This window comes from Euleptes europaea, chromosome 15 (genome assembly GCF_029931775.1).
Source record: "Euleptes europaea isolate rEulEur1 chromosome 15, rEulEur1.hap1, whole genome shotgun sequence".
NCBI lineage: Eukaryota > Metazoa > Chordata > Lepidosauria > Squamata > Sphaerodactylidae > Euleptes > Euleptes europaea.
The window spans coordinates 620,808-647,082 of NC_079326.1; the positions used below are offsets into that span (position 1 = coordinate 620,808).

The 26,275-nt window shown below is 43.3% G+C and overlaps 1 protein-coding gene across 1 annotated transcript in view; it reads right to left on the minus strand.

Moving 5' to 3' along the window:
• SLC11A1 (solute carrier family 11 member 1) overlaps positions 1-26,275 on the minus strand; it is a 133,110-nt gene that overhangs the window by 71,745 nt on the left and 35,090 nt on the right. The window contains exon 2 of the mRNA XM_056861354.1: positions 6,279-6,400. Coding sequence (XP_056717332.1) covers positions 6,279-6,400 — 122 coding nt within the window. The remainder of the gene's footprint in view (positions 1-6,278; positions 6,401-26,275) is intronic.

Genomic DNA, 26,275 nt, shown 5'->3' on the forward strand with positions numbered 1-26,275 from the left:
AAAGCAGCTACCTCTGAGCGGTTTGCACACAAGAGATCTGTGGCCTTTGCAGGTGTTATGATAGCATGCTGACTCAGCCTGTAGAGCTGCTTTGCCCAGGTTGCAACACAATTTAAATGGGAGCTGACGGCACTTAACACAAACACACAGAAGCCTGTGCAAAGTCTCCTGGGGAAGCTCTTTGGCCTTGCCAGTCTCACGTTTAAAATCAGACCCCATTTTCATGCTGGGAAAGATGATAAAACCAGCTGCAGTTTCTCTTCAGTAATGTAAGCTCATACAGAATAAACAAAAACAAGACGAAGATAATCTTAGAAAATATAGATAACTTGGGAAAACAAGATATTTAGCAGTTAACAGGATGTAAAGTTACAGAAGAACCAGTAAGATATTCGGCAATTCTTCTTACTGGGAGAAACCAAACATTGTTAAAGGACAATTATAAAAAAAAAGCTTGGGAAATAATACAAAGAGATCTAGAAAGATGGGCGAAACTGAACCTATCATGGACTGGAAGAATAGCAGTAGTAAAGATGAATCTGCTACCGAAACTAACCTTTCTTTTCCAAATGCTCCCAATACAGATAGAAGAAAAAACATTGGCGGAATGACAAAGACAAATTAACAAATTTGTGTGGGCTGGGAAAAAACCAAGGATCAATTTTAAAGTGATGCAAGATGAGAAGAAAAGAGGTGGATTGGCATTGCCAAACATCAAGCTTTATCACCAAGCGGCAGGATTATCATGGATTGCAGACTGGATGAAAAACCCAGATCAAAAAATTTTGAAGATGGAAAAGGGAACATGGGACTGTGGACTTCAATATTATTTATGGAAAGCAAAAAAAATCAGAGATATTTGTGGAGAAACATATAATAAGAGACGGACTGATGAAGATTTGGATCAGAAATAAAAACAGACTAAGTTGTTCACCATCTTTGATAATGTCCCTCACAGACACATATTTAAGTAAAGGAGAAAAGAAATGCACAGATTTTATAAGATATCAGGACATGTTAAATGATCAAGAAGAAATAAAACCCTGGAATGAGATTAAGAGGAATAAAAAAAGTGGGTTGGCTAACCTACAACCAAATGATTATGAAAATATGACAAGACTGTTATTAACAGGGTAAACTAAAGAAGAAAGAATTTGAAAATTTAATCAGCAAAGAAACAGATCATATCCTGGGGAAAATCTACAAATTACTGCTTAAATATGAAACAGAACAAGAGCAAATCAAAGCATGTATGATGAAGTGGATGGAAAATCTTAAGAAAGAGATAACAATGCATCAATGGGAAAGATTATGGACCAAGTCAATCAAATTCATGGCCAGTAATAACTTACGAGAAAATTGGTACAAACATTTTTTAAATTGTATATCACGCCAATGGACATTAAAAAGATGGATGAATCATACGATTGTTGTTTCTGGAAATGTAAAGACAAAGATGGAACTTATTTCCATATGTAGTGGACTTGTAAAAAAGTTAAGAAATGTTGGGCACAGATTCATCAAGAGATGCAAAAGGTTTTAAAAATAAAATTTCCAATTAATCCAGAAACCATGCTATTCGAGATAGCACTGGAAAACTTGCAAAGTAATCACAGAGAACTATTCGGTTATTTGATGACCGCAGCAAGAATGGTGTTGGCAACATCATGGAAGCAAGAGACTATCCAGATTTAGAAACGTGGCAACAGAAAATGGAGGAATTTGCAGTGATGGACAGACTAACTAATATGTTGAAAGGAAGACTGAAGATATACAGAAGAAATGGGAAAATTCCTTTGAATATGCTAACTGGAAAGTTTAGACTGATTTATAACAGAGACAGAATATGATGCTTGGAATAAGATATAGATTAAGATAAACAGAATATAAACATAGATAAAAGCAACAACTGTTAATTTGAAGTAGAATATTGGTTAATTATCATAGATTGAGAGAATTAAGGGAACATCATAATAATAATGGATTAAAGTTTAAGATATATATTGACCCCAGAAGTAAGTGTAAACTGTGTGGATGGAAGTGCATGTATATGTTTGTTTGTTATATTTTTCTGAAAATGTTAATAAAATATATAATTTTTAAAAACCAGCTGCAGTTTCTCTTCAGTAATGTAAGCTCATACTGGTGGGCATTCAGTTCGAGAAGCCATTTATAACTATGCAATGGAAGAGAAGCGGTCTTGCTGCAGGGGGATGGACACTTACTTCTTTGTCACATTAGGGAAGATATATGTGTTGGAGTGAGCCCCGTGGAGCAGAGTGATAAGCTGCAGTACTGTAATCAAAGCTCTGCTCATGAGCTGGCTCGAGGTACTCATCCTTCCATCCTTCCAAGGTTGGTAAAATGAGTACCCAGCTTGCTGTGGAGGTAGGTTGGGGAAGGCAATGGCAAACCACCCCATAAATATAGTCTTCCTAGTAAATGAAAAAAGATATAGTACTGGAAGATGGGACCCCCAGGTCGGATGGCACTCAATCTGCTACTGGGGTAGAGCAGAGGACAAGTACGAGTAGCGCTGTTCTTAATGATGCGATTGGACTAAAGCCAAAAGGACGTTCAGTGGTTAACATGAATAGATGCAAAAGGAAAATCCGAAGCTGTTCGACGCATATAGTAGGAACATGGAATGTGAGAAGCATGAATCAGGGTAAGCTTGAAATTGTTAAACAAGAAATGGAACGCATGGACATTTCAGTCCTGGGAGTAAGTGAATTAAAGTGGACTGGATTAGGACATTTTCAATCAGAAAATTACAAAGTGTTTTATTCAGGGAATGACAAAAAGAGAAGAAACGGAGTTGCTTTAATAGTGAGGCAAGATGTAGCAAAGGCAGTCAGGAGCTATAATGCAAAGTCTGACCGAATAATATCAATCAGACTTCAGGGAAAGCCTATCAACATAAGCATCCTTCAAGTTTATGCCCCAATTACAGATGCTGATGAGGAAGAAATTGAAAGTTTTTATGCCAGTGTTCAGGAAGAAATTGATCACACACCTAAACAAGATATGCTGATAATCATAGGTGATTGGAACACAAAAGTAGGAAACAAAGCAGAATCAAATGTTGTTGGCAGATTTGGGCTAGGAGCACGGAATGAAGCAGCAGAACGCCTCGTAGAATTCTGTGAAGACAACAATCTGTTCATTGCAAACACATGTTTCAGGCAACCAAATAGACGATCGTATACATCACCAGACTGCCAGTATAGAAATCAAATAGATTATATAATTGGAAGCAGAAGATGGAGAAACTCTATTCTTTGGGCAAAAACAAGACCAGGAGCCAACTGCGGTACAGATCATGAATTGGTAATATCGAAAATCAAGATAAATCTTAAGAAAAACACCAAAACATTCATAGCACCAAAATACAATCTAAGCAATATTCCGGAAGAGTTTAAAGACCATGTAAGGAACAGATTTGCATTACTAAGTTCAAGTGAATGTAAACCTGAAGAACTATGGGTGGAAACTAGAGATATTATCAAGGAAGAATGTGCAAAGACTATTCCTGTAGCCAAAAGAAAAGAAAACCTCGATGGATGTCTGAGGAAACTCTTAAAATTGCCAGAGATAGACGAGAAGCAAAAGTAGAAGGTGACAGAAATAGAATCAAAAGTCTAAGTGCAACGTTCCAGCGACTAGCACGTAGCGACAAAGAGACCTATTATAATAACCAGTGTAAAGAAATAGAAGAGAACAAAAAAGGAAGAACAAGAGATCTGTTCCACAAGATCCAAGAAATCAAAGGGAAGTTTAAAGCATGGTTAGGCATGCTGAAAGATCAGCATGGAAATACAGTAACTGAACAGGACAAAATAAAGAAAAGGTGGGAACAATACACTGAAGAAATATACAGAAGAGATGAAAGGATAAAAGATTCTTTCCAAGAAGAATCTTTTGAAGAAGAACCTACAGTTTTAGAAAGTGAAGTGAAGCTGCATTGAGAGCAATTGGGAGAAACAAATCACCAGGAGCAGATGGGACATCAATAGAGCTATTCCAAGCCACAGAAACGGAGTCCATCAAAATCTTGACAAGAATATGCCAACAGATATGGAAAACAAAACAATGGCCCACAGACTGGAAACGATCCATTTACATTCCAATTCCCAAGAAAGGAGACATCAAAGACTGCAACAACTATCGGACCATTACATTAATTTCTCATGCAAGTAAAGTGATGCTCAAAATCTTACAGCAAAGGCTGTTACCATATATGGAACGAGAAATGCCTGATGTTCAAGCTGGTTTCAGAAAAGGAAGAGGCACTAGAGATCATATTGCAAATATACGCTGGTTACTGGAGCGTACGAGAGAATTTCAGAAGAAAATCAGCTTGTGTTTCATAGATTACAGCAAAGCTTTTGACTGTGTGGATCATGAAAAGCTATGGCTGGTTTTAAAGGAAATGGGTGTGCCACTACATCTGATCGTTTTGATGCGCAACCTGTACTCTGGACAAGAGGCCACAGTTAGAACAGAATATGGAGCAATGGAATGGTTTCCAATTGGCAAAGGTGTCAGACAAGGATGTATTTTATCTCCCTATCTCTTCAATCTATATGCAGAACATATAATTAGGAAAGCTGGATTAGATTTAGATGAAGGTGGAGTGAAAATTGGGGGGAGGAATATTAACAATTTGAGATATGCTGATGATACTACATTATTGGCAGAAAATAGTGAAGATTTGAAACAACTACTGCTGAAAGTTAAAAGAGAAAGTGCCAAAGCAGGACTGCAGCTGAACATCAAGAAAACAAAAGTAATGACTACAGGAGAATTACACAAGGTTGACAATGAGGAAATTGAAATTGTTGAAGACTTTCTATTACTTGGCTCCACCATCAACCAAAAGGGAGACTGCAGCCAAGAAATTAGAAGGAGATTGAGACTGGAAAGGGCAGCCATGAAGGAGCTAGAAAAGATTTTAAAGTGTAAGGATGTGACTGGCCACCAAGACTAGATTAATTCATGCCATCATATTCCCTATTACTATGTATGGGTGTGAAAGCTGGACAATGAAGAAAGCTGATAGGAAGAAAATAGATTCCTTTGAAATGTGGTGTTGGAGGAGAGTGTTACGGATTCCGTGGACTGCCAAAAAAAACAAATCAGTGGGTTACAGATCAAATCAAGCCTGAACTGACCCTAGAAGCTAAAATGACTAAACTGAGGCTGTCGTATTTTGGTCACGTCATGAGACGACAAGAGTCACTGGAAAAGACCGTCATGTTAGGAAAAGTAGAGGGCAGCAGGAAAAGAGGAAGACCCAACAAGAGATGGATTGACTCAATAAAGGAAGCCACAGCTTTCAATTTGCAAGATCTGAGCAAGACTGTCAAAGATAGGACATTTTGGAGGACTTTCATTCATAGGGTCGCCATGAGTCGGAAGCGACTTGACGGCACTTAACACACACACAGTAAATGTTGTGATATGACGTCACCCCATGGGTCAGTAATGACCCGGTGCTTGCACAGGGGACTACCTTTACCTTTTATATGTGCTGGAGTGTGAAGGCAAGAATGTAATGCTTTTAGAGTACTCAACAGCAGACCTTAAACATTAAAATAACTGGTCAACAAAAAGGGCATGTGAAGCCTTGCGGGTAGGGTTGCCAGGTCCCTCTTAGCCATTAGCAGGAGGTTTTTGGGATGGAGCCTGAGGAGGGCAGGGTTTGGGGAGGGGCTTCAATGCCATAGAGTCCAATTTCCAAAGCAGCCATTTTCTCCAGGTGAACTAATCTCTATCAGCTGGAGATCAGTTGTAATAGCAGGAGATCTGCTATTACCTGGAGGTTAAACTAAAGAGGTTGGCAACCCTACTTGCTGGTGCTGCCACTTTTGAGGGAAAAATGTTGAGGTGGGGATTAATTCCTATATTGCCAGGTCCAGATAGAAGAAAGGCAGATCAAACATGGTATAAATACCTTTTGGATTTGCAGCAAGGGAGAAATGGCACAGCAATGCCTTTTTGTACCACTGTTTAGCAGTAACAGGACTTCTAAAAGTGTAAGAGTCCTCTCAAGATTTAGTCTTCTGGAAAGGCCTTGGAGGTTCCTGCGCTTCCCAGCTTCCAAATCCCTCAGCTTTAATGACAAAATCTGGTTTTTCACACATGCACATCAGGGCCATTTCATATTGCACGGAGATTAAGCAGAAAGGACAGTTTGACATTCTGCCTCACAGAATAGCTCAGCAACACGTCTAGACCCCAATAATGCATTCTTAACCTCCTGTCCAAAGACTTACTCCAGGAACATCTGGAATGGCAATTCTCTCATCCAGATAGGTTCGATCTTCCTCCTCTTTGAGAAGATTTGGGTCTGATGAATTGTTGGTGCCATAATTAGCATTCTTTCTGATTTCGCTGTCTATGAAGAGACAAAGGAAAGGAGAGGCAGTCAGCAATGTGCATGATTAGGTCACAAAGGGAAGCTCACTTAGTGGCACACCCAGGATAATAATAATATATTTAATAAACATATATCCCACATTCTCAACCCACATGGGTTTATGAGATGCCTTCAAAACAGGGTTGCCAACTGGCCCAGAGAAAAATATCCTGTTCCTTAATGGGATATTATTTATCAGGTGACGTTATTTATCTCCATCCCATGGAAATTTCCACACATGAAGCCTCTATTAAAGGAACAGGACATTTTCCTCCAGGCTTGTTGGAAATCCTATTTCCAATATCATCAAAAACAATGAATAATGCAGACTAAAACAATAATAAAATCAATAACACAGTGTCTGAAAAAGGCACATAGCCAAGTCCTCTGCTTGGTTTGGTGTTTGTTAGCAGACCCCCACCAGAATATCACAATTATTTCTTACTCTTTTTATTTTTACCCGTAGACTCTTGACTGAACTATGATGCTCAGATTCGTGCACTTCTTCACAAGTGTACACATCTTTGACATATAATGCTACTCCTCCCCTTTCCTTATCTGTTTATCCTTTTTAACAAATTGTACCCCTCAATCTTAATATCCCAATAGTGAATGAAATCCCACCAAGTTTCAGTAATGTCTATTTGGTCAAAATCCCCTTCCTGTATTAGGGCTTCGAGTTCTACCTGGTTGTTTCCCATACACTGTGCATTAGTGTACAGACATCGGAATCCATGATTTATGTGCCCCCGAGGTTTTCGTTTCTGAACTTACCCACGAGTTTGTTTCTTCACATAACATGGCACTCCCTGTTAATCTTTATTGTTCTCATCTCCAGTTATTGCCATCATGCTAGGCTTTAAGTTCTTGTCTCACTCCCCCATAGGATTTAGTTTAAAGCCCTCCTTATCAAGTTGGCAAGGCTCTCACCAAACACATTTTTTCCTACCCTCATGAGGTGCAAACCATCTTCCGATAAAAGAGCTTCATCTCGAAAGCGTAAGCCATGGTCCAAAAATCCAAACCTTTCTTGACAACACCATCTACGCATCCAATCATTAATTTGTAGTATTCTTCTTTACCTTACTAAGCCACAACCTTCAACAGGAAGAACTGACGAAAACACAACCTGCGCCCCCAGGTCCTTCACCTTCTTACCCAGAGCCGCATAGTTTCTTTTAATATGTTTTGGGCTGCGTCAGGCAATATAATTTGTTCCCACATGAATGAGCAAGAAGGGGTAATGATCTGTGGGGATGAGTCTTCCTATCCTTTCTGTCATAGAATCATAGAGTTGGAAGGGACCACAAGGGTCATCTAGTCCAACCCCCTGCACAATGCAGGAAATTCACAACTAACTCCCCCACACACCCCCAGTGATCCCTACTCCATGCCCAGAAGATGGCCAAGGTGCCCTCCCTCTCATGATCTCCCTAAGGTCATAGGATCAGCATTGCTGACAGATGGCCATCTAGCCACTGCTTAAAAACCTCCAGGGAAGAAGCACTTGCCACCTCCCGAGGAAGCCTGTTTCACTGAGGAACCGCTCTAACTGTGACAAAATTCTTCCTATTGTCTAGACGAAACTCTTTTGATTTAATTTCAACCCATTGGTTCTGGTCCGACCTTCTGGGTCAACAGAAAACAACAACAGAGTGTTGTTTTCTGCAGACAATGTAATTTTGGCATGAGGTTAAGAGAACAGAGGGTTGCCTAAAGGCTGTTCTGTGAGTTCATGCTGAGGTGAAATTTGCATCAGGAATTTCCCAGGCTAGCCACCAAGTCACTGTGCTGTATTAGCATTATCATCAGTAAGGGCCAGCCTCACAGCCTAGGTTGCCTCAATGACCAGGCTTACACCTCTCCACTACCTTTCCACAGGAAATACCCAGGTCTTTTATGCATGGGAATTTTACCTTGGGTTCGACAGTCCCTTGACCCACACTTTTCTGATCTGAATTCTCACAACCCTATGCATGGTGGTTTTTTGTCTTGAAGAAAGTCCTGGAGTATCAGGAGTAATTTTTTGTAATATAGAATCACCAACACAAATCCGGAGCGTCTGAGTCCCTGCCCCTTGAAAACGCTGCTTTGTAATTGGTTGCAGTCTGCAAAGGGATGTACTAAAAGGAATGACAGGACTACCCACTAAAAACAATGGGAGAGGCTAGAAGTCCCATTGAAGATAATGGGCACCAGGATTGCCATTTGACTTGCATGGGCTCCATTGAAATACATTACAGCACAAAAACAGTTGCAAAGAAAATGCAGAATGGATATTCCATTAAGGCCATGTGGCCCAGATAGACTACTCTGCCACTGGATTGACAGCCCCCAGAATGCACCACCATTCCACTCTGGGGCTGTCATTCCAGTCCCAGAGCACAGATTCTGTTCCCTGGGTCTGTTATTGCACTCTGGGGGCTATCAATCCAGTGCCAGAGTAGTCTATCTGGGCCAAGTGACCTTAATGGAAAATCCATTCCACATGTTCATTGCAACTGTTGTAGCGCTGTAATGTATTTCAATGGAGCCCATGCAAGTGCAGCTAACTTGGTTCCTGATTATGCAAACATTTGCTTCCTCCCTGCCCCAGGCTGGGCTGGAGGAGGGGGGGAACCCAGAATGCCTTATGCATTCAATTTGAACCAAGTTGATCTCAGAGCAGACTTTAAATCCATGGCAAAACAGCATTGGGAAAACCCAAGAAAAGTGTGGGGTGCATGGAAAACTAATGCATAACTCCAAGGAACAACTGAGTCAGTCCGGGGGCAAATGTAAGTCAAAGTAACCGTGCATAAAGGACCCAGACAAGTGCAGGGATGCTCTTGGGAGGAAAAAGTATTTTCTGCCTCAGGCTGTGGACTCCCACCCAAGTGTGTCATCTGCATGGGAGCTTGAAGTGCCAGTTCCAGATAGTATACTCAATTTGAACCCATCTCTCAGACCTGTGGCACAGAATAATACAAAGTAAATTAATCTGCAAAGACAAATTGGTAAGCCACTGTTGCATTAATGGCTAAGAGGCTGAACTGTGAATCAGGAAGCTCCTGGTTGGAATCTTCCCTCTGGCATTAATTCAATAGGAGACCTTAAGCAAGCTTGCCCTCCCACTCTCCCACCTGCATTATGGGGAGGATAATATCTGTTTCATAGAGATGTTGTAAGGGTTACCACAAGATAATGTGTATGAAGCACATCCCACACTTGAAAGCACTACACTAATGCAGAGTACTGTTAATTAAAGTGAGAGGCTCACTGTGATTTTGGGTTGAACACTCTTCTCAGTAAACTGAAGCCAGATCCTTCCAAAAGAGATGCACAGAGTTACTTTAAACAAAACAGGAAAGTTGTCATAAAAGTATACGTCGTAAGATGAAAGAAGCATATGTTTTACAGATATATTAACAATGAAGCTCAGTCTAATGAAGCTCAGTTTAAGGGAGAAAATACCTTTACAAACTGCCAGCGTCCTAGCACAATCTTACCCATGCCTTGTTTCTTTCCTGCAGGAACCCTTCACAATCAGGCTCCTGCACAGCTCCAGTGAGACACTATACTAGCTGCTTAGATCTGCTTATAGAAACTGAGATATTTTCCCAAGTGACTATCAGGCTAGAGAAACCAGTCGGGCAACTCCTTCCCGTGTGGTGAAGTCTTGTTTGCATATACAGCCAGGGAGGGGTTGATACTAGCAATTTATTGCAAGAGCTATGATGAATTATTTCTATGGTTCAATGGTTTGTACCTATCTCATGTTAGGACCATGCAAACATTAATTTACTTAAAACAATTATTAGCCACTTTCCTCCCTTGTAGCACTCAAGGCAGCTTACAATATAAATAAAACAACAGTTACAAAACACATAAAAGTGAACCGTTTAAAATCTCTGTTAAGGCTACCAATAAATAAAAACTAAGTTAGTCAAATGCAGTCATAAATATACCTGATGATCAAAAGTGAGGTGGCCAGGCTCACCTCCCTGGGAAGGGTGTTCCATAATTATTATTTATATATTATTTACATTGTTTATAGACCACCTTTCTCACAGAGACTCAAGGCAGATTACGCATAGTGAGTCAGTACAATCAACAAAATGGGACATTCAACAACCAATGTATTATGATTTCAGAAATCTAGAACCACTAGAAAGAACCAAAGCATAGCACAAGTATTAACATGACACATTAAGCAGTACAGAAATTACATACTAAGATCCTGCTTACAATAAGCTATACGCAGCAGTATAGACCACAGTCTCAAACATTTATCCAAGTTTGTGAAACATTTTAAACAGTGCAGCCCTATTACCTGCACAGAAATATGCTCTTGGATAGTTCACTTTTGCATAGTTTGCGGAAGGTCTGGAGTGTGGGAATTTTTCCGACCTCCTCAGGCAGGCCACTCCAAAAGGTGGGGGCCACAATGGAGGCCGCTACTGTCTGAATTTGCCTTAACCTTCTGAATCTGCCTTAACCTTTGATTCTGCATTAACATTGGCACATGTATGGGCAGCTGCTGATGTTGTCCATTTGCAGATTGGCACCTGCAGAAGGCCTGCTGACATGAGTGAAGTTGTTGTGAGGGAAATAGGTGGTCCCGCAAATAAGAGGAGCCAAGGCCATGAAGGGCTTTGAATGTGATGGCCAACACCTTAAACTGAGCTTGGTAACAAATGAGCAGCCAGTGGAACATCTGCAGAATGAGAGTGAAATATACGCTCTGTCCAGCTCCTGCTAATAGTTGAATCATAAGAACATAAGAAAGGCCCTGCTGGATCAGACCAAGGCCCATCCAGCAGTCTGTTCACACAGTGGCCAACCAGGGGCCTTTAGGAAGCCACTAACAAGACAAGGGCAGCAGCAGCATCCTGCCTGTGTTCCACCGCACCCAAAATAATAGGCTTGCTCTTCTGATACTAGAGAGAATTGGTATGCAGCATGACTAGTATCCATTCTAACTAATAGCCGTGAATACCCCTCTCCTCCATGAATATGTCCACTCCCCTCTTAAAGCCCTCCAAGCTGGAAGCCATCACCACATCCTGGGGCAGGGAGTTCCACAATTTAACTATGCGTTGTGTGAAAAAATACTTCCTTTTATCTGTTTTGAATCTCTCGCTCTCCAGCTTTAGCAGATGACCCTGCGTTCTAGTATGGGAGAGGGAGAAATACTCCCTGTCCACCCTCTCCAAACCATGCATAATTTTATAGATCTCTATCATGTCTCCCCTTAGCCGCCTTCTTTCCAAGCGAAACAGCCCTAAGAGTCCTAACCGCTCCCCATAGGACAGTTGCGCTAGTCCCTTAAGCATTTTGGTTGCTCTTTTCTGCACCTTCTCAAGCTCTGCAATATCTTTTTTGAGGTGTTGTGAGCAGAACTGTACACAGTATTCCAAGTGTGGTCTCACCATAGGTTTGTACAAGGGCAGTATGATAGCAGCAGTTTTATTCTCTATTCCTCGTCTAATTATGGCCAGCATGGAATCGTGACATGCTGGACCATAGAGAGTTTCTGAGTTGAGGGGAGACCAATATACAGTGTGCGTTGTAGTAGTCTGGTCTCAATGTCACGGTGGCCTGGGTCCAGGTGGCCAGTGCAGGGTGTATCAAGGTACGGGGTCATCTTACAGTTTAGGCTGAGTTGGTAGAAAGCCTTTTTTGCAGCTGCATTAACTTGTTTCTCTAGTAATAAAGCTGAATGCAGTATGACCCCAAGGCTTTTAACTGAGTCAAAAGTGGGGAGAATATGTCCTTCAAGGCTTCTGCCTTCCCAACCAGCTTTACCTGTTGTAGTGTGTACAAGAAACCTCGGGGGGGGGGGTGAGTTTCTGCTTTGCATGTCTTTTAGTTTTGGCCCTGCAGGGCAAAAAAGCAGCTGCAGAAGGGTGGTGCTTTTCTTTGTGAGGATTCTGGAAGCTGGGAGAAAATGGCTGTCATCTTGAGGGCTGTTTCTCAATTTGATCAGCAGCAACAAACGGGAGGAATACTGTGAAATTCTTGCGCATTTTTTCACTGCAAATGATGTTACAGATGAGGGGGGAAAGTGTCAACTTCAGGTGTCTGCCTCTCGATCTATGCAAATGACTCAGACAGGTGTGGTCTGAAGTAAAAACACTTTATTCAAAGACAAGCAGGCTAAGACTAAAGACATGACCGCTCACAGGCGCAGCAAAGCAGGCAATACTTTCCTAGGAAAGTTACTAGACTAAAAGCACTTCTTCTGGGGTCCCAGCCTGACGTTGCCCAGGCAACCCGAAGATAAGGATTCTCACGGCTGAAGACTCAACACAGTCCAGGTGCTTGGCTGGGGCTAAACTGAAAGCACAAACACTAAAGAATCCCTGGGAAGCGAGACCAGGCCAAAGCCCTGACATTCTGCCCCCCTTAAGACCCCCCTTCCCCACCAATGGTCGAGGCTTGCTGGGGTAGGCTTCATAGAATGACCGCACTAAACAAGGGGCGGCCACATGATGTTCTGCAACCTACTCATCTTGCCCAGGACCCAAATATTTCCATCGCACCAGGTTATACAGGACTCCTTTACAAACTTGAGAGTCCAAAACCTTGGAGATTTTGAAATGTTCTTCTCCCTGGACCAAAACAGGAGATGCTGGGGAGGGGGGCGCTCCAGGGGCCATTCAGGAGCAGCAACATATTTCTTCAGCAGGCTGACATGAAAAACAGGATGGATCCCCTTTAAGGACTTTGGGAGATCCAATTCCACAGTAACTTCGTTAATCAGACGAGAGATCCTAAAAGGTCCCACATACTTGTCGGTGAGTTTTTTACAAGGACGGGGTGAATGAAGGTTCTTGGTAGACAGATACACCTTTCATTTCCCACCCTGGGGAATCGATGTTTGTCAGTCTGCTTTTTATAGTTCCGTTTAGCCCGTTCCAGATTTTTTTGTAACCAGAGCCAGGTGCTTTGCACAACCTCTGCCCAGTCTGCAACCTCGGTACCGCCCCCCCCCCCAGAAGTTAATAGTACCCAATGGGCCAAAGTCCCTGCCATACACCACGTGGAAAGGACTAAATCCGGTAGACATGTAAGAGGCATTAGTGTACGCATACTCAGCGAATGGGAGGAGGTCTACCCAATTATCCTGGTGATAATTCACATAACAGCATAAATAACATTCTAGGACTAAGTTGACACGTTCAGTTTGTCCATCCGTTTGGGAGTGATAAGCACTGGACACCCCCTGTTCAACCCCCACCAGTTTCAAGAATGCCTTCCAGAACTTGGCTACAAACTGGCTTCCGCAGTCTGTGATTATTTTGCGGGGAAAGAATGTAGCCTAAAAATATGAGAAACAAACAGGAGCGGCAATTTTTGAGCCGTGGGGAGGCCAGTACATGGGATCAGATGGACTTGCTTAGAAAAAAGGTCAGTCACCACCCAAAGTACAGTTTTGCCATGGCTGAGCGGAAGGTCTGTAATGAAGTCCATGGCTATTACTTTCCAAAGAGCTGAAGGGGTTTCCAGTGGCTTCAGCAATCCAGGAGGTTTTCCTCCCACCCGTTTGACTAAGGCACACTTGGGATAGCTACGAAGGAAAACATCCAAATCTTGTCGCATTCCAGGCCACCAAAATTGTCTGTGCAGAAGATGCAAAGATTTTACAAAACCAAAATGTCCAGCTACTTTAGAGCCATGGCAACAATCCAGCACCACCCTTCATAGTGCAGCAGGAATATACAGTTTAGACCCATTAAGCCAACATCTGTCCCGGGAAACCAATTTGCCAGGCAGGGAACCTGTGAGTTTTTCTGCCTGTCACTACTCAATTAATTCAGTCCTTTTTTGAACCTCTTCGATTTGAAGATGAATGAAACTCCTTGGGGATATTCCCAACTGTGTTGTATCCCATTGTGTTTCAGCCTTGCCACAAATTCTGCAAAATCCTTTCTTTTTCTCAATAACCTCCCTGGTATCTCCTTCATTAACCTCACTGGATGACCATCTATTATTAGAGGATTGTTGTAATGTTTATTCAGTATCAGGTCCCGGTGAGATCTCGAGAAGAATTGTACCAAGCAATCCCTTGAAACTTTGTTTCTAACTGCATAGGCAGAGTTAACTCTGTAAGCTGTAATTATCATGCCTTCCACTATTACTTTTTCTTCTTGTAGAAAGTCAGCCAAGAGCACTTTCAAGTATTCTTTCAAATCAGAGCCCTCAGAGCGTTCTCTGAGGCCGCGTATGCGAATCCAGCTCTCCTTTATCCTCAGTTCTAACATCGCCGCATTATCCTCTTGTCGTTCTTCACGTTCTCGGCATGCCTCCAATGCAAGTTCCATAGTATCAACTTTTTTTCTGGTTTCTTTATTTTCCTTTGACTGTTTTTGTTGTTTCGCCTCCAGCTTGTCTTGCTTCAAAGTTAAAGCTGAAATAGAATCTTGCAATGTTGAGATAGCTGCAGTGTTCTGGTTAAGGCCTTGCTTAACATAGTCCATATCCTGCTTCATTGACACAACCTCAGATTTTACCTCTGCCACATCTTTTTTAACTTCAGCCAGTTCAGTTTTAACTGATGTCACTTCCTGAAGTGTTTTTATTAAAAGCTCTTGGAGAGAGTTCAGTGTGGCATCAGGTTTTTTGGTCATTTTTGCCAAAGAAGATGGTCCTGATGCTGGAGAAGAGTCTGGTGAAATAGCTGGACTGGTGATAGATGGTCTTCTTTTTGATTGTATGGACAATTGTGTCTGAAGGATCTTGGGATCTTTAATAAGTGCTTTGGGATGTTTTTCTGAGTCTTTTTTATTTTTTTCTTCTTTATCTCCCATTGGAGCACTCAGAAAATCAGCATTTATAATCCATAGGAGAGGAGGGGGGGGGCTAGCAGTCTTATAGCATCTGTTCAGAGAATCTCATCAGTGGAGCATATAGCTGGAAAAATCAATCCTGGAGAGTAATTAGCGCTTCCAAAACTCATATTATCAGAGCTGGGTTATTCCAAATTTGGATAAAATATAAGAGGATTTTAGAAAATAAGACACCGGGATGGATTAACCCAATAGAAACCTATATGAAGAGGGGAACACAGTTAAATTTGGATATAGAGATGTATAGGGGCATTACTGAGTGGAAGGAGAATAAATGGGTTCCAAAAAGCAGGGAAGAATTAAATATAAAAGACTGGTTTTCATATTATAAACTACAAGATATTTTTAATAAAGATAGTCAACTTGGATTTAACAAAAATAAATCTGAGTTAGAAAAGGTATTAGATAAAGGGAATAAGGGATTGATTGGGAGGATGTATAAACTATTGATTACAACTAACCTAGAACAAGAAAGAATTAAACCAGTCATGATTAAATGGATGCAGGATTTAGGATTTAATATAGATTTGGATAAATGGGAAAATCTATGGAAGAGGGAGTTTAAATTTACAATAACTAATGAAATTAGAGAAAATTTGTACAAAATGTTTTACAGATGGCATATAACCCCAGTTATGATATCTAAGATGAATAGACAGGACAAGGGATTGTGCTGGAAATGTGGAAAAGAAAGAGGAACTTATATGCATGCCTGGTGGACTTGTAAGAAAATTAAAAATTTTTGGAAAAAAATAGTGAAAGAAACAAATAATTTGATTAATGGTAAAGTGAAAAGGAAACCATTATTTTGTTTGCTAGGAATACCTACAAATAATATTCATGATCGGGATAGGATTATCTGCCAATATAGTTTTGCTGCTGCGAGAATTGTGATAGCTACGTTTTGGAAACAAATAAATAAACCCTCAATTATAGACTGGAGAGAAAAATTATGGCTATATATGAGAATGGCCAGACTAACGGAATTTCTGCATGGAAATGACATGGAAGAATTCAAACAAACATGGTCTAAGGCCATCTCATATTGGGTTAAACTGGCAAAAATGGATTTTACTATACTTAGTGAGTTATAGTAAAAATAGATTTTAAGTAAAATTAAATTTTGGATAACTAATGATTAAAACTACCAGACACCTCTACGGAAGTCTTGGTGATGGGTCACTTGTTTTTTTTACTGGTGGTTGGGGGGGAAAAGGGTATCTCTGAATATTTAGATTGATGATTGTATTGAAAACTGAATGGTACTGAATATGTTGTATGAATACCCTTTCACACTTTTTTCTTTTTTCTTTTTAATCTATATATCTATACATTTTTTCTTTTTATTTCTTTTTTTTAATATTGTATGTTTTGTTAAAAATTCAATAAATTTTTTTTTAAAAAAATTAATTCAGTCCTAAAAGAGTCAGGGAGTCCCTCCAATGGGGTGGACTCCACCATGTGAGAACAGGTGAGGACTGCAAGTACCAGAGTTCCCCTCTGTTCAGGAGTAAACAATGAGTCAGTGGGGCAATCCAGCTTACTCTGATACTGAGGAAGCCTGGAGAGTGCATCTGTCAACTGGTTCTTGTTGCCGGGGACATGCTTCAAAACAAAACGAAATTTGGAAAAGAACTCAGCCCAGCGCATCCAAACTGTCAGGGCGTATTTAATTGCAGCAGCCTCCTTTTCCCAGATGGGCCAGTTGAGTTCTGACCAAGAATTTTTTTTGGAGAAATACATGCAGGGCTGAAGTTGTCCTCCCTCCCTGACTTGAAGGAGGGCACCGCCCATCGCCACATCTGAAGCATCTACTTGCAGTATGAAGGGTTTGTCGCAATCAGGATGTTTGAGAATGGGTTCAGAAGTAAAAAGTCTTTTCAAAGTCACAAACGCTTGTTGACAAGCTGGAGACCAGTCTAGCCGAACTGAGGGTAGGTTAGCGGCACTGCCCTTCCCCTTAATTTTCAAGAGGTCTGTGATAGGTAGAACTACCTGGGCGAAGTCTTTGAGGAACCCTCTATAAAAATTTGCAAAACCAAGGAACTGTTGTAACTGTTTGCGGGTGACGGTACCTCCCAATCAAGGACTGCCTTCACTTTGGAAGGATCCATAGCCAGGCTGTCATGTGAAATGATGTACCCCAGGAAACTTAACTTGTCTCGGTGAAACTCACACTTACACAATTTGGCAAACAAATGATTGTCCCGCAGCCGTCGCAACACCCCTTTTACCAGGTTTACATGTTCATCATAGGTTTTAGTATAGATCAATATGTCATCCAAAAAAAACCACCACCCCTCTAAAAAGCAAGTCATGTAACACCTCGTTGATCATTTGCATGAAGATACTAGGTGCTCCAGAAAGACCAAATGGCATCACCAGATATTCATACATTCCAAAACAGCTGGAGAAGGCCTTTTCCCATTTGTCACCGTCTCTAATTCGCACTTGGTAATAAGCTTCGACAAGGTCCAATTTGGAGAAAACACAGCCCTCCTTGAGCTAGCTTAAAAGATCTGGAATCAATGGAAGGGGGTAGGCATGTCAGAGTATCAAGTTGATTGTAATAATCTGACAGTAACAGCTGTGTGATAGCTGTCAGATCTGGGAGATCTGGGAGGTCAGGATAATGCAAGCAGAAGCAATAGCCTTGCTGGTACCAACGTGAACTGCAGGAATCCGGATCTGGGCAGTTTGCTGATGCAATGCCTTGGGCAGGTCCACAGGTGGCCTAATTCAGATCAGGTGCAGTGGGTGTATATAAGACTATGTAACTGTGATTCTGTAACACCCAAATACAATTATTAGAAGCCTGGAAGTAGTAGTGGAGAAGTGTACGTGATGGTATGTTTTATCTGTGCACTGTAAATAAAAGACACTGTTTCTTATAAAGCAAGACTTCTGGTGGTATGTCCTGGAGGAACTCCTAATCCACTTGCTTCCACGTCAAGGCGTTAGTCTTAGTTACAGCATTGAGTCTATGAAAGTCATTGCAAAGCCGCAGGTCTCCTGTCTTCTTCTGCACAAAAAAGGAGGGTGCAGAGCAAGGGGCGGTGGAAGGTTGAATGAACCCACGGGCTAGGTTTTTATCCAAAAACTCCCGTAACACAGCCTTTTCTTTAGGGCTCATGGGATACACCTTCCCTTTTGGCAAATTAGTTTTGTCCACCAGTTCAATGGCACAGTCCGTTTTTCGGGGGGGGGGGCAAGATATCACAGTCCTTTCCATCAAATACATTGGCAAATTCCCTGTACTCACAGGGCAATTTTGGTGAGGACGGATTCTGGTCTAGGGAAGCCATCGCCTTGCACAACCGTACGGCCACCTTTTTGCGGTGGCGTTCACATTGTGGCTGGACAAAAATTACCCTTCTTGTTGTCCAGTCTATAGTGGGATTGTGACTTTGAAGCCAATTTACACCGAGTACCACTGGGTATTGAATGCCTGGAACTATGGTGAGGTGGATTTGTTCCCAGTGGTGCCCGATCCCTAAGGCAACGCTGTGCGTATGGCTATGCATGGGCCCTCCCTTTATTTCGCTTCCATCCATTTGGGTAAAGGAGACAGGTTGCTGCCGATCCACAGACTTAACCCCCAAACGTTTAGAAGTGGCTTCGTCAATCAAGGTGCGGGCACAGCCAGAGTCTATTAGAGCCACCACAAAAAATTGGGGTCCCCACTTGGGATTTTGTAAAGTCACGTTTAATAGCAGAGTATCGGCTGCTCCGCTTACCATCTCTGGAACTCCCGGTTGTAACTCACTCGAGGTCTGCTGTGGAGCTCCCTTTACAGCAGACCTAGGTTGTTTTTTGACAACTGCCAAACTTCTTCATCCCCGTCGGAGGCAAAAGAGCTTTCCTGATCATCTCTTTTGTGATCTGAGATCCAGGGGGGAAGGATCCCTGGTCCCGATGCCTTGAGATTGAGTGTGGAGGTGCTTGAGGCACCACACTCTTCCTGCTGTCCTTGGTCACTCCCCGGGTCGCTTCCTCTCTCGTGGGTCGCTTAGATGTGGACGGATTCTCCGTATGGGAGGGCAGTCAACTGTGAAGTGCTCCATCCCACCGCAAGCCAGGCACACACTGGATTGCAGCCGCTGAGCTCTTTCCAAAGTTGGTGGAGCGGTCCTCTCCGTAGAGCAGTATGCTTTTCGGGGCGCCCGCTCTGGCCAAGGAGCCGTCTCCTGCATGCTACGTTGTTTGGACAGAGTTAATAATTGTTGGCGGTTCTCAACTTCTACTGCCAGCTGGATCCATCCCTCCAGATCTGGGGGGTCGCCTTGCATAAACGCCCAATGCAGGATCTCCGGATTGAGACCCTCGCGGAAATATTGTACATGGGTAGCCTCGCTCCAGTCCACCACTTTACTGGCGAGTAACTGGAACTCGCTCGCATACTGCGCTACTGACCTGGACCCCTGCCAGAGTTGCAAGAGAGTCATTTTTGCCCATTTGCTCTGATGTGGGTCCTCAAACCTTCGTCAGAATGAGTGCATAAAATCATTGAAGGTCGGCAGCACTCGGGACCTTAGATCATAAAGTTGGACCATCCAGCTAGCCGCCTCTCCTTCCAACAACGACCCCACATAGCGCACACGGCTCTCCTCGGAGGGGAACATACCTTCCTGCTCCCTCATGAAACCATCTACTTGGATCAAAAAATAGGGCAGCTTTTCCCCAGAGCCGTCAAAGGTCGCCCTCAAGTCCCGTTGGAACACCGGCGGCAGTGGGGGCGGAGGCAGCTGAGGTGGTGCTGGCTGTGTCGGGTCAGGAGGCCTCGGGGCATTGTCCGAGGGGGGGAACCTGCCGCTGCTCCTCCAACTCCTGCCACAACCCCTCAACCACAGCCCGCAAGCCCTCTACCTGCTCCGCAAGGTCCTGGTTTTGTTGTTGGAGACCGGAGTAGCCCTCATCCCCTGCCTGCCAACGCTGCATTTGGCACACCCCGGCGCCCCAGTATGGGGTTTCTCCTGGTTCTAGCACTCCCCATCTGTGGTTTGAGGTGAGAGTCAGAGAAGGGGAAGTTTCCCCAGTCCTCTTCCAGCAGCACCGACCCCGCTCCATGCCGGCATCGGGTGGTCGCATGCGTAGGATTCCATGGTTTGGGAGACTCATGGGGAATTTTTGGGTGGATGTCTGGTTGCTCTGGTAGTGGCTCCTCGAGCGGCTTCCGCGGGACCGTCCCCACCCCATCAGGCTTCTCCCCATCCGCGATCAGTTTAGCAGGGACTTCCTTGCCAGGCTTCCGAGGTTCTTCCTCGTCTCTCATGGTTACAGGAAAAGATTGCCTGCTAAATGTCAAGTTCAGGTGTCCGCCTCTTGATCTATGCAAAGGACTCACTCAGAAAGGTGTGGTCTGAAGTAAAAACACTTTATTCAAAGACAAGCAGGCTAAGACTAAAGACATGACTGCTCACAGGCACAGCAAAGCAGGCAATACTTTCCTAGGAAAGTTACTAGACTAAAAGCACTTCTTCTGGGGTCCCAGCCCGGCATTGCCCAGGCAACCTGAAGATAAGGATTCCCATGGCTGAAGACTCAACACAGTCCAGGTGCTTGGCCAGGCTAAACTGAAAGCACAAACAGTAAAGAATCACTGGGAAGCGAGAACAGGCCAAAGCCCTGTCAGAAAGAGAGCAATTTTGCTCAGCAGTGTGGGACCTTTAGGGTTACAAGCTCCCTCTTTTCCACTGGCGGGAGGTTTTTGAGGCAGAGCCTGAGGAGGGCAGGGTTTGGGAAGGGGAGGGATTTTAATGCCATAGAGTCCAATTGGCAAAGCGGCCATTTTCTTCAGTTGAACTGATTTCTATCAGCTGGAGATCAGTTGTAATAGCGGAAGATCTCCAGCTAGTACCTGGAGGTTAGGAAACAAACAGCACACAAGCTCAATATTTTACAAACAGATCACTTGTCTTTTATAAGGTAAGTTTCTTAATGCAATAAATGCTTTCTATGATATGCCTTATTCATGAAATTACAAACACAAAATTTTCAAAGCTGTGGAAATGTCCATAAGACAAAGGATACAAAATACAAGTCCCAAGGTGAGTTGGTGAGTATGAGTTCAAAGAGGACGCTAAAGGGCAAGAGCGGTTGCGTCAGTGAAGATCTCAGCGGCATCCCGAATGTGCTCAAAGGCTACCTGCAGTCTTCACCTCCGTCATGGAGGCGAGACCCAGAGACCGGGAGGTCCCGGCGCGGCTGTGGAGAGATGCAATCTGAAGGTAAACAAGGGATCATTCTATCCGGAAACGCTTTTGCCAATCGGCTTCATCAGCCCAGCTTTCTAACAAACAATGAAAATTCATAATGCTACCAAACAGAATAAAATGATACAAAATAATGCTAATATTTTAGATAATTTTATACATACCATCAGTGTCACTTTCTGTAGACCTACACTTAGGTTTCTATAGCAGGATTCACAAGGAATTCTCCAGCATTCAGAGCAGAACACACGTGAGCCACTTAAAATACCAATGAGAAACAGGTGGAACGAGTACGGGCAAACGCCTCCTCTCTTAAAGAAATATAGACCTATATAGTGTCTTTCTCCATGAAAAATGAATCCATCCTAGATTGCAATATGGTAAAATAGCCTAGTCAAAAAAACAATCCTACATGGTGTACTAGAGAATGATAATTTATAAAAACATGATAAATCAAAATCTGTATTCAAACCGGAGGGGGCCAAAGTTTGGAACATGTGTATTAGTCTCATTTCCTGTCTGAGAAGGATTTGAGAGATGTTACTATCATTATAAGGGTGCCCTTTGTATGTCCATGCCACAAAAAATCTCAAATCATTAGCATCATGGTGACATTTAACAAAATGTGTAACAAGGGGCGCTTCCAAAGTTTTGGCGCGTATGCACGATTTGTGCTCACTGATCCTAATCCTAATTGGTCGAATGGTAGAACCAAAATATAATTTTTGGCAAGGGCACAGAATTTCGTAAACGACCCATGCAGTGCCACAATTAGAAAAGTGTCTAACTTCGAAATTGAAGTTGGTATTAACGGAGCTCAAGTTCTTAACCGGTAAACTTAAATTACATACTGAACATGTCCCACAAGCAAAATGACCTTTAGTAGAAATAGAAGAAGCAGGAATATTAACATCTGAATGTACTAATTCATCCTTCAATGATTTAGTTTTACACAATCCAAAAATCGGCTTGTCAGCACATCCCGGTATGGATTGGAGCAAGTGCCAATGACGGCGAATGGCTTTCTGCACCTCATTGGAATAGGTGCTGTAAGTTAAAGAGCAACAAATTCTCTGTTGCTTCTCTGTTCTAGGTGTGTCTGTTAGTAAAAGATGTCTATTGTAAGTTTTAGCTTTAAGTCTGGCTTAAAGCTACAAGGCTCGGAGGATAACCTTTTTTGAGTAAGTTATTTTGCATGGTTTGTGCCGCTTGCTCATAATGATTTTCAAAAGTAGAGTTACGTTTTAAACGTAAAAAATGACTAAACGGAAGATTCTTTTTAAGGTGGAAGGGATGAAAAGGACCCTTCTTGCAAGAACCCCCAAGTTCGGTGACGATTGGGGCAGGGGGCCCGAAGTTATGGGGCCTGGAAGGGGTTCCTCCCATCCTTAATGTGCATCTTTTTCCCATTCACAGCACAGTCGCAGTTTTCTGTGGCTCTGGGGGGTGCATTTTTGGAGGTACAGGTCCCAAAATTTCAGTGCACCTTGAGGGGACCCCTCTTGCAAGAACCCCCAAGTTTGGTGACAATTGGGGCAGGGGGCCTGAAGTTATGGGGCCCGGAAGGGGTTCCCCCCATGATCTGCCCATTGCAATAACGCCATTACAAACACATTCGCGCGTGCCCATGCCACACCTTATGCCCAGCCCTCCCGCTCCCATGAGCCCCCGTGCATTGGGCTCACTTGGAGAAAATGGCTTTGCGAAGGTGGTGCAAAGAAGCGGTGCGCCTCCTCCTCCGCTACATCGAGGTGCGCGATCTTGCATTCAGGGTGCTGATTTTCCCCACTTTTATTTGCCTAGCATCAACAGCGGCGGCTCCTCCAGGCCGAGCCCCAGAGCCACACGGGCTCTACTCCAGGCAAGGACTGGCCATGGCCACAGGCCATGGGCAGAAGAAAAGCAGCAGAATGCAACCTCCCAAAAGAGGCCAGTGGGCAAACACAAACACAGAACCAGCACACCCCTCCCCCTCAAACCAGCACGGCTTGGCTCAACCCCAAATAAAGGCGAGTGGTCACCAACACCCCCCCCAAGCCAGTACGGCTCGGCTCAAAGCACCTACAAAAGCACAATGCTAACTCCCGCAGAGGCAAGCGGCCACAAACACAACCCCCCGGCAGAACTGGCAAACCCCCCCTTTGGCTTCCCCCCCACAGAAACTGCTCCCCCCACACACAGAGAGAAACAGCTTTCCCCCACACACACACACACGAGAAAAGGTATAGAGGAAAACCCCCAAAATCAAACTGTGTGGATGTCTTCCAGCAGGAGCAGGGACAAGAAGTAAATCCAATCCAGTCCTATTCCAGTAAGCAGGAATCGGGATTAATCGGGATCTCTCAGAGTCAGGACAGGAGCAGCACCACCAAAATGGAAGGAATTCCAGACTCGAGTGGGGGCGGAAGGATGGGAGTTTTCATACTCTTCTCCTGGCCAATTCATAAGGGAGAATCCCTGTTCTGATTGGCCAGGAGAAGACCCAGCTTGGCCACTGACTGGCCGCGGGAGAATGCTGCTAGTTGCTTACTAACTGACGGTTATGCTGCTGGTTCGGAGCCCCCAAATTTGCCAAATTTATTCGGCGATCACCCTGAACTCACCGAATTTGGCTCGTCGTTTTCTGGCCTTTTTAAAAATTCGGTTCCATCCGAACTGAAAACTGCTGAATCGGGGAAAATTCAGCTGTTTTTCAGTTTGGGATGAACCAAATCGACAGCCCTAGTTTGGAGCTCAAAAACTCCATAAATATATTTATGGCTGGCATTTTACAATTTGCACAGACCACAAAACCTCTGTTTCATTATTTAATGAAATGAAAGTGGTGCCACAGATGTCTTTGCCCAGGATCCAGAGATGGGGCCCTGTCACCTTGCGAGCCTACAAGTATAATATTGTGCATAGGGCTGCAAAACAACTGGCCCATGCAGCTGCCTTGAGCTGCCTACCATTACCTGAAGTGCCAACAACAGTGAATGATGATGATTGTGTCTTACTAATGAACTATGAGGAGCAGTTAAAACACTTAGAGCGGTTTAGCTGTTTAGAAAGAAGGAGGTTAAAGGGAGACAAGATAGAGGTCTATAAAATTATGCATTGTATGGAGAGAGTGGACAGGGAGATCTCCAGCCACCACCCGGAGGCTGGTAACCATAGGTACCTGTGTGGTGATTCAAATAAAAGGATGGGAGACCATATATGATGACCCCACTCCTTCCTATTATCTCCCAGCTCCCAGTAATCAGTATTTGATGCTGAGGCAGAGAGAGAGAGAGGGATCGCCTTACTGCTTGTTATTTTACCAGAGGGTGTTATGTGGAGATTATTTTTCTCCTTCTCCAGTCCCCACCAGATTTTACCTCAGAGACAAAAAAGGACACAAGAGGTTTCTTAAAATTAACAAAATAAACAGGGACATTTATTAAACAGTATTCACAAGATGGATTTTGAGGCAAGGCTGAATTGGAGGGAAAGCACAAAACCAAATATATATATACAAGATTGTCAGGCTTCAGCAAATACACAGCGTTTCAGGCAATAGACCTTCAATCCAGGCAGAGCAGCGATTCAAAGATTTATTTGAGAAAGTCCGTAATTTCAGTAAGAGACGCACAAGGTTGGAATACATGACAGGGGGAGCGTGGATACATTTATAGGGCTGATACAATAGGGTTACAGGAACAAAGAGACAATGTAGTCGTTTCCTGCCAGTAACGACTTAAGTAAAACTGAAACAGAAACAATCATGAGCAATCAGTGGAGGAGATGGCCGAGCTCTCGGCTTTGTGCGCGGGAACCGATATCAGATCGAAGATTAAACGGGCGGGTCCCAATACAATTGTAAATCTCTGGCCGAAGCTCGTGTGCAAAACCGGGGGGAAGGAGTCCACGGAGAACTCCATCTTGTTTGCAGGGAAACCATCTTGTTTGAGGACGGAGCTGTCAGAAGCCCTATCTGACAAAGATTCACTTCAGAGAAAGAGCTTAGTTTAGATTTAGTTTAGATGTTACACAAGATGTCTTTAGCATAGATGTTTCTCAAGTTAATTTTCTTCACTTCTTAAGTTACAAGCTTAGTTCTGTTTCTCAGAACTCATACAGATTCAGTTTCACAGGCTCTGTCCCCAGCCTAGCTATCAGGAATGAAGAGACTTTCAATCTGTATTCCCAGAGAACATCATTCACAGCTTTTTCTCAGTCTAGTTACCAAGCTCAGAATGCTCTCTCTCTCTCTCTCTCTCTCTCTCTCTCTCTCTCTCTCTCTCTCTCTCTCTCTCTCTCTCTCTCTCTCTCTCTCTCTCTCAGACCTCGGAGTGTTGGCTTTTTGGCTCTGCCCATTCTTGGTCTCTCAGCTTCTGCTGAAGATGAACCCCTTGTTCGTCACAACACATTACCAGACTTACACCAGGCCCACCCTGGAATCTCTAAGATGCAAGGCTTAGCTAAAAGCTACACATGGTGGCCAGGAATGAACCATGAAATTGAGCACATAGTACAGGTTTGTCACATGTGCCAAGAAAGCCGTAAAATGCCTGCTGTGGCTCCCCTCCATCCTTGGGAGTGATCAGATCAACCTTGGAGGTGTTTACATGTAGACTCTGCAGGCCCCTTTTGGGTTAAGATGTTCCTGTCAGCTCTGGGCCCACTAGGCAAATTCCAATAACCGACCTCTAGGCAGGAATTCCATAGAAAGTTGGTTTATTTAGAAAATACACAGCGAGATGCAGAAATTGACTAGGAAACAGCAATGAGACTAATGGGGGTAGGGATCAGAGTACAGTAGATATAAAGCTGAAATGAACTTTCTGGAC